This window comes from Patagioenas fasciata, chromosome 2 (assembly GCF_037038585.1).
Source record: "Patagioenas fasciata isolate bPatFas1 chromosome 2, bPatFas1.hap1, whole genome shotgun sequence".
NCBI classification, from domain to species: domain Eukaryota; kingdom Metazoa; phylum Chordata; class Aves; order Columbiformes; family Columbidae; genus Patagioenas; species Patagioenas fasciata.
This window is the reverse complement of record NC_092521.1, coordinates 26,454,519-26,463,310: the sequence shown is the minus strand read 5'-3', so window position 1 is coordinate 26,463,310 and position 8,792 is coordinate 26,454,519. Positions and strand designations below refer to the sequence as shown.

The following is an 8,792-nucleotide window of genomic DNA, read 5'->3' as shown; positions in this document are numbered from 1 at the left end:
AGGCAAACAAAAAACATTTTGAAATGCCTTAGTTATGACCTCTGCCATTATAAGCTCTGTGACTTTTTATGCATTCAGTAGGGGGAAAAAAGAAGTTCACCATCTCCAAAATTAATGGTACCTTATCAGCAATTACTCAAAACTTTCTTGATAATAGATAATGCTTTTCCTAAAAGATAATCTCACACTTAACCACCAAAATCCCTACAAGATTTTCTTATCCTTCCAGCCTCCAAATCATTTTCTTGATTACAAGGATTCATGAGTGTATACCAGCACTACTTAAGAAGCATGGTAAAAGTTTACCAATTTATATAAGAACTTCAAACAAATCATCTAAAGCTGATTAACTGGAAAAGTTACTTGCATTCACATTTACAAAACAGCTGATAATACAAAGGCCAAAATCAGTAAAGATGTTAGCTTACAAAAATAATCACAATGAAGTTTTCAACGTGATTAGGTCATACAAGTTTATTTTCAGGATTCTTTTAACACAACTTTTTTTCCCCTGAAGTTTCTGTCTCCCTAACCTCTTCTATAACAATTGTGAATTAAAAGCACTGATTTCTTGAGGATTTTTAAAATTTTAATTCCATTTAAATTCAGAGGGGGGTTCAGAACAGTACATTCTGAAACCAGTTCCTCCCAGACGGAAAAAAAAAATAAGTGTTCAGAATTTGACAATTTGGCCACATTTTTTTTTTCCTCAGAGGAATTTACATATACAGACTTGGCATTATCATTCTCATTCAAAATGCCTTTTTCCTAGCACTTAGAAGTAAAGCTACACTGGCCACTTAAAGATTATAGAACAAAAAAAAAAAAAAAAAAAGATATAGTTTGCTTCTACTTAAAAGAGTTTACATGGAAGTTTAGTATTGATGATGACTTGACCACAGGTGAGGGTTATCAGTCACTGGAACAGGCTGCCCAGAAAGGCTGTGGAGTCTCTCAAGATATTCCAAATCCAACAGACAAGGAAGGCCATGAACAACTTGTAGTTGACACTTTGAGAAGGGAGTTGGATTAGAAAGCTCCAGGTCTCCTCCAACCCCAACTACTCTATGAATAGTGTTTTGGTACTGCCTGAGCAAAGGTTAAAATAAGTTCTCATCACAGTTGCAACTTTGTCGTCTTAGTTTGAGGGAACTAAGAAGTTTATAAAATTCTTTAGTACTCCAAGTACTGTCTTACACAGCTGCAGTGTCAACAGCGGTACAAAGTCCTTTTCCACACAACCAGTTTCTTACTAAGCCTGAATGTTGAAGATGCAGTTTTTCCTCAGAGGCCAGCCTTTATTACTTCCTAACATTTAAATATGCTAGTACCAAACCAATCATTCTAAATACTGACATAAACATTTATTTTCTTACAAAAGAAAAGAACATAGTTGGTTGCCAGCTTAGTTGCAAGTGACAGATGTTAGTTAAAACTAATTAGAGATTGACCTGGAATGCCTCCAGACATCACTATCAAGTTAATATTCATATTACAAGCATGTGGAGACAAAACAAAGACCACTCTGAATACCCAGGCTGAAGACAGAATTCTTGATCTAATTCCAAGGTTGGTTTTCTGCCTCAAGATACTACAGTGAGTGAGGCAAACAAGAAAATCTATCTGACTGATTAATACAGATTTTGCAGTCTTTGTAACTATACATATTCATTGCTGTGTTTAATAAGTTCACTCTTACCATAGGAAGCAGCCAGCATCATTCTTGCCAAGACCCATGTATGCTGAGCGTAATAGTTGAGATCATTAACTGTACAGGTTTAAAACATAAAGACACGTTTAATGGCAATTTATTTTTTATTAAAAAAAAAAAAAAAGTTGCAAAGCCAGCTAATGTGAACAGGAAGCTCTTTTTTCTTCTTTTAATAGGAATGCCTGCAACCACGTAAAATCAAAACCTGAACAGTTTACACCGAACAGTCATTTTTAATTTTATTAAGCTAACCTCAGCAAGAAGCATAATCTACTAATGCAGTAGCACTGAAGTTCTTCTATTTAAACCGTTTGTGTGGTTGATCAACCAGCGCTTACATTTTTATTTGATGCAAAGACATGGAATAAAAGCAAACTAAAAAAAAAAACACAAAGCATTACAACTCCATGCCTTTATGCCTCCATGTAAGACATTCAAGGTCCTATAGAATTTCTGGGCTCTTCTCTGCCACAAGAAGTAGGCACAATGCAGTCTTATATCTCAACCATACAGATATTTCAACCAAAAGCTAAAAAACCGAACTAGATATTATTTACAACCGTTGATGGAAACAGTTTCTTCTGCATCTTCCAGTAACTAAAAAAAGTGAAAATAACTGTCAATGCTGTCAAATCTAGAACGTCTTATTCTAGAACATCTTTTCCTCCTTTACAGCAAGCTCAACTTAACTTTCCGTGGACCAATTGGCCTATCATTCAGTTCATTAATAGCCGCCATAGCTTCCTCATAGTTTGTCATAGCAATGATGGCATCACCAGAAGGTAATCCTTGTTTGTTGTACTGTACACAAACTGACTCTGGTATGACTCTGTAGCCATAGAAAAAATCCAGAATCTCATTAGGAGTAGCTTTAAAAGGTAAATTTTTCAATCGAATAGGAACACCATGTTCAGAACCACCACTGAAATTTGGATCTGGCATAAATCTTCCTTCAGGGAAACTTCCCATTTTATTATTCCCAAACTCCATTCTGCCAAAAGGTTCACCATCACCACCCAAATCCACGAGGGGTGGTGGACCTCTAAAATCCTCAGGAGGGCACATGAAGTCCTCAGGGGGGTGTCTAAATTCAGGATGCCTAAAGTTCCCAGGGGGACCAAATGAATGCATGCGTGGCCCTTGTGGTGGCCCAGGTGGTGAACCAACTGGACGGGAAAGCTCATCTCTGTCATAGGGATGTGAATGACTCCGCATGTCATTTGGTGCAGAGAATGGCACAGTTACACCAAACTTCTCCATCTGATCTTCAGATATAAGTCTTATTAATACCTCCATTCCCAAGAATCTTCGACGATTTAAATTTTCTGCTTTCATGGCTTGTTCTTCAGATTTAAATTTCACTAATGCTTCTCCCAGCCCAACTCCTTTGTCATCACAGAGCAAGTAAATATCATCTTCATCAATATCAAATCTCGCAAAGAACTTTTGCACTTCAATTTTTGACACATCAAACGGAAAATTCCTTACATAAACACATGTCTTAGGGCCAGAATGACCTTCCCGGTAACCTTTTTCTGGTATGGCCTGTCCAGGATGATCTCTGTCCTGTGATCTTCTCCTCTCACAAGAATCAATTATTTTCAACATTGACTTTTTTGAAATTGGAAAAATGTAAACAGGACGATTGAGCAAAACCTTTCTATGACATTCCAAAGCAGCCTGGTAATCTCTCTCACTCCTTAACAGGACAAAAGCATCTCTAGTCCTCCTCTGATGCTTATCTGTTAGAAGCTTGATTTGTTTGCTACATATGTCCAGATCAGGAAAAAAATCTCTCAAATCTCTCTTCTCCACATTAGTAGACAGATTTCTTAAGTGTATGTAATATTCCTGGGTGGGAGGTGAACGAGAACGTGTTCTTTGTCTCCTTGGTGATCTTGAATGAGAATGTTTCCTTGAATGCATATAGCCTGAACTTCTTGGAGAACGGTCTTCACACAAGAAGTGATCCATCTCATTTGGCATGTCCACCGTCCCACCATATTCAATCCATCGTTCCTCTGTAGATGGGCTTATTTCTATAAACCTCTGACCCATGTATTGTCTATGACGTTGAAGTCCTTCTAAGGCATCACCAGGCGTAGCAAATTTTACCAAGCAATCACCATTGCTTAAACCATTGCGATGCTTTATCAGAATCACTCCATCCACATGTATCCCAGAAAAGAAAGCACGTACTTCATCTTCTGTTGCAGAGTAAGGTATACCACGTAGATATAGATAAAGATCATCTGGGTTAAATGGATGAGAACCCTTTCTTGACTGATAGCTTGATTTAGGCATACCCATATCACCATGTCTTGTGCCATTGGTATGGAATCCAGCCTCTGGATGATTTGGTGGACCATAATCAGGTTTACTCATTCCTTTTGGAAAAACCGGGACTACATGTGGAAAGTCTCCAACACCCGATGCACCAGAACCATTAGTACCTGTTCTTCTAGAGCCAGACATCATTTCTCGTCCCCCACGGCCAAACTGTCTCCGGCTCATTTCTATGGTATTCTGCATTTCTGCCTTGCTGCTGAGAAAGAGCTCTATGCGCGAGTCCTTGATAAACCCTCCTGAACAGCTCATGGCACGCCGTGCATCTTCATCTGTTGCAAATATAATAAAAGCCTCCCCAATCTCTCCTCCAATAATATGCACACCTCCATCAGGAATATTCAATCCCAAGAAGAAACGACGAATATCTGCAGGACCCGCAACAACAGGAAGCCCCTGTAAACGGATGACTACAGCCATGCTGAGCTCAACCCACAGCAAAAATCACCTGCAGACAAAAAGGTACACATGATAGCACGTGTTTAGTACTCAGCTATTACAGTATCTTAACACTTTAGAAGCTAGAGCCTTTTTAATGAATGTCCTTGTCTCAATCAAGAGAGAAGGTACCAAAAAACCCACAAGTTCACAAGAACGAAATTAAAACAAGATTCACTGAAAGTGTATTAGTCAGAACAGTTAGCTACTCCACCAGCACACGTGCACAAGTCTATCAATAGTCCCTATCCTAAAGGCAACAAAATCCATCTCAGTCACTCCTCATGATCCATGGAGCCTGAAGAACACCTAAAGTCTTTCATGGCATAGTTACTGTATGCCAGAGATCTCTGCCCAGTCCTCAGGAACAAAAAAAAATAATCCTGTTTACTTTTGAACAGGACACTTGTGAGTGTAACACCAAAAATACCAGATGATAGGAAGAGAAATGAAAAAGGGTAACTACATCACTAGAAAAGGAAGTAATTCACACACAGTGATGACTTCACTGTTTTGACAAGCTGCTCTACCCAGTGATCAGTTCTGTTCAATAATGTATGTTTTCTCAGCGTTCAAAAATGTTGTCTTTTTCATGTAGTCAGAGTATTAACCGCAGCAGCCACGTGCACTCAGGAGAGCAAATCCTAGTTCCCAGCCACAAGTCTGTGAGAAAAAAAAAGGCTGTGCATGATCTTGTCACAATACTCAGTGAGAAGTGTTAAGCTTTTGGCAGCTTACCTGTTTCTGCTTTGGAGACCTGATAAATTCTGTAAAATCAACTTAACTGTGGAAAGAAAACGAAACATAATTAATGGCTGATATCTGTATTTTTCTTTACATACTGCACTACACTGCTGCAGCTCATCCATAGCAGTGGCTAATATTAAAGCCAAGCATGTAATGAACCCACAGTTTGGGATACTATGATGAACTCCTTCCATGTTCCATGATGCTATGCACTGCATTCTTGTGTTCCCATTTTAGAAGAAAAAGAACTTCAAAACATAAGCTGACTTCTCCAAACGTGGAAAGCACGGTGAGATTACTTGGTCATCAGTTGTGCCACAGTGAACTGTTGAAATGAAACAGACTGACAGTAAATCGAGGGAAAAACTCTCAATTCAATTCTTTTGAGTCCTTGAAAGATGCGTAAGTCCATCTCAAGATTACATGATGTGTCCATTCTTCTGAAATCCACCCGCTTTCAAAGTTCACACCAAGAGTATGCTACTCACCAGTCCAGCACTGCACTTAGTGTACACAGTGAAGACACGCAAATGAAAGAGCAAAACTATCCAATAAGGAGAAACTTCAGGGAGTGCTTCAATTTACAAAGCAAACTTTAATATTTTCCCTATATATTGGCTCCCTTTCAAACATAAGAAGAATCACTTGAATAAACCGACTTGAACATATCCTGATTTTCAACACTATCTAACATCACACAATATATTACACAGTACTTTCAGAACAAACAAGCTTCTGTAGCAAATCACTACATCCCTTTAAAAAAAAAAAAAAAAAAAAGAAAGAGCCCAATGCTCCAATGACAAGTGCTGGAGAATATCCCTTCTGCAAACCCCTTGTTCAGTAACATAAAGCACTGAATCCTGATGCCAAAATATCTGTTGATCACAGTAACTATCACGCCACCTGAGCTTAGCAAAACAAGAGCAAAATCCAAATTCTATAACTAACAGATTCTACATCACTTCCGCACCAGCAACCAGCAGTTTGTAGACACAACAAACCAAAACCAACAGCCTGTTTAATAACTGCACTGAAGATCATCAGCTCTCTGTATTTTTCTGGTGGGTTGACCTCAGCCAGCAAAGACTCCTCATCCCCACCAGTGGAATGAGGAAGAACAAAGTCAATAAACTTGTGGGTCAAGATGAAGACAGTTCCATCAGCGAAGGAAAGAGAAAAAAGTGGAACAAAAGAAATCACAGGCTGAACGATGCCCAGCCTGCCTCCGAACAACCACTTTGGAAACCAATAAAAAATCCCTCCCAAAAAAACCAAAACAAACAAAAACCTTCTTCCTCTGCCTCCGGTTTTGTTGCTGAGCATGGTATTACATGGCATGGAATATCCCTTTGGTCAGTTTGGGTCAACTGTCCCGGCTGTGTCCCCTCCGAGCTTCTTGCCTGCTCCCAGTGTACTTGCTGGGGTGGCAGAGTAGGGGAAAAAAGAGAAAGCCTTGATACTGTGCAAGCGCTGTTCAGCCATAGCCCAAACATAGAACCGTATGAGCTGCTATGAAGAATGTCAACTCCATCCCAGACAGACCCAGTACACTTTTTAACATATCTTCTCAATGGATGTGACGGCAATGCCAAAAGGCAAGGAGAATTCAAGGGCAGAATTTTCTTATAGGACCTTCACGACTTGGAAAATTACATCCCTTGCCCTGCTACTTCATGATGTATTTAATCTGTAGTATTTCTGAATTCCACAACTCTGCATTCTTATCCCAATTTTCAAACAACATTCAGAACAGATCTCAGTATTTCTTCAATGACAAACAGCAAGTTCTCCACAATGAACCATGGATACAACACATGACCTTCAGCGGGGCAAACTAGGCACGGTGATTCCAGATCATAATGTAATATTTAAGAAGTCCATAAACACAAATGCAATTTCAAATAATTAACTTTTACTGACAATCAAGCATTGGTAGAAAGCGTAGACAAGCCATCCAACAATTTGAGTGACGAAAAAGAGTGCCTTTGGGATGGAAGTGCCACACAAAACTAAGGCCAAATCATTAAGAAGCAAGGACTTCAGAGAACAAGGATTTAGAAAACACACTGACAACTTCATGCCACTAACTTAAAAGCATAGAAGCATGCACACCATTTTAAGAAATTTTATATGTGAACTGAGTTAACTATAAGACACTACTATATTTCCACAGCCTCACCAAATTGCAAATACCGTTAAAACTTCACTAAAAAAAAAAAAGCCAACTTACAAACACTGTAGAAAACAAAGCCTGCACTAGACTAGTATTTTGAAGACATCCTTAAGAGATTACTCTGCATGCAGTGAGTATGCAAACTAGAAATAACACCCACAGAAATACCCCAAGTATAACAGAACAATACAAGGATAACTGGTGCATCAGAGCACAATTTCTTATTCTAATCCTCTTCAAAGCAGCCACAGTAATCTTTTACTACTGAGTTGTCTCATCGCTGAAGATGCGAGTGAGCTGTGTGCGCAGTCGGGCCCGCGACACGGCCGGCCTGAGCGCTGCGAACTGGCTGGAGCACGCCCGTGAGGCGGTCCCGCCGGCGGCGCCGCTCGAGGCCCAGTCACACCGCCCCTGCACCGCTCCGACCGCAGCCGGCACGGCCCGAGCCCGCAGGGCAGAGTGGGCCGCAGCCCAGGGCCGCGGGCGGCGAATCGCGGAACGGGGCGTGAGGGGGACACCGCCCCGCGCCACTGGCGCTCCGGGCCGCCGGAGGCCACTTGTGGTCCTGCCCCGCGGAGAAGCCCAGCCTTCCCACAGCACCGGGACAGGGCTGAGGGGCGGCACCGGGGAGAGAAAGGTGATGGGCAGTCAGGCGGCACGGAAGGCCGCGGCCCGGAGAAGCGCCGTGCCGAGAAGCGGCTCACGGCGGGAACCCCGCGCCCTTGGTTACACGCAGCGTCCCGGGAACCCGGGCGCTCTCCCTCGCGCCATCCACCCACCGGACACGCCACCAGGCCAGGCTCCGCGCCGAGCCCCGCTTCCTGCAGCTCCCGGCACGGCACAGCACCGCCAAAATGGCGCTCCTTGGTGCTCCCCACAGCGCTGCGCGGAGACGGCGCAGTGCGCCTGCGCGACCCCCTCGCCTTCGCCCCTGCGGCCACGAGTCCTTCCGGCCCTCGATCGCCGCGCGCGACCCTGCGCGCGCACACTACAAGCCCGCGGCGCCCCAGCCCGCCACCTGCAGGTGGGGCGGCAAATGCCGCTGTCCCACCGCTCGCGCCTGCGCATGCGCAGTCTGAGGCCTGTGCCACCGCGCGCGCGGACGAGGTGGGCGCTGGCAGAGCCGAAGGCGGTTGCGCTGCAGTTAGTGCGCATGCGCCCTGGCGCCGGCAGCGGTCTTTGTGGCATCCCGATTAAACCGAAGTTTACATAGGGGACAGTGTCGGTTAGCGTACCGCTACTTTGGCGTGTGAGACCTTTCCTTCAGTCTCTCGTTCCCATTAGCCCGGTGCCTGCCCAGCTGAGGATCTGAGGCAGGGAGGAGGGCCCGGTGCTGACAGGCCTGTGCCTGTGGGTGCCTCAAGAGGAGGAGGA

At 43.1% G+C, this 8,792-nt stretch overlaps 1 protein-coding gene across 4 annotated transcripts; it reads right to left on the bottom strand.

Moving 5' to 3' along the window:
- Positions 1-1,796: 1,796 nt before the first annotated feature.
- On the bottom strand, positions 1,797-8,448 carry RBM12B (RNA binding motif protein 12B). 4 transcript variants are annotated; one of them, XM_065830274.2, is made up of 4 exons: positions 8,198-8,448; positions 5,406-5,567; positions 5,234-5,279; positions 1,797-4,505 (listed from the first exon to the last, which is right to left on the bottom strand). In XM_065830274.2, the coding sequence occupies exon 4, from the start codon at positions 4,475-4,477 to the stop codon at positions 2,381-2,383; it is 2,097 nt and encodes a 698-aa protein (XP_065686346.1). In that variant the 5' UTR covers positions 4,478-4,505; positions 5,234-5,279; positions 5,406-5,567; positions 8,198-8,448; the 3' UTR covers positions 1,797-2,380. The 4 variants fall into 4 exon arrangements, with proteins under 4 accessions (XP_065686346.1, XP_065686344.1, XP_065686345.1 ...); XM_065830272.2 differs by lacking the exon at positions 5,406-5,567 and having other exon boundaries at positions 8,198-8,447; XM_065830273.2 differs by lacking the exon at positions 8,198-8,448 and having other exon boundaries at positions 5,406-7,881.
- Between the last annotated feature and the right edge of the window lie 344 nt (positions 8,449-8,792).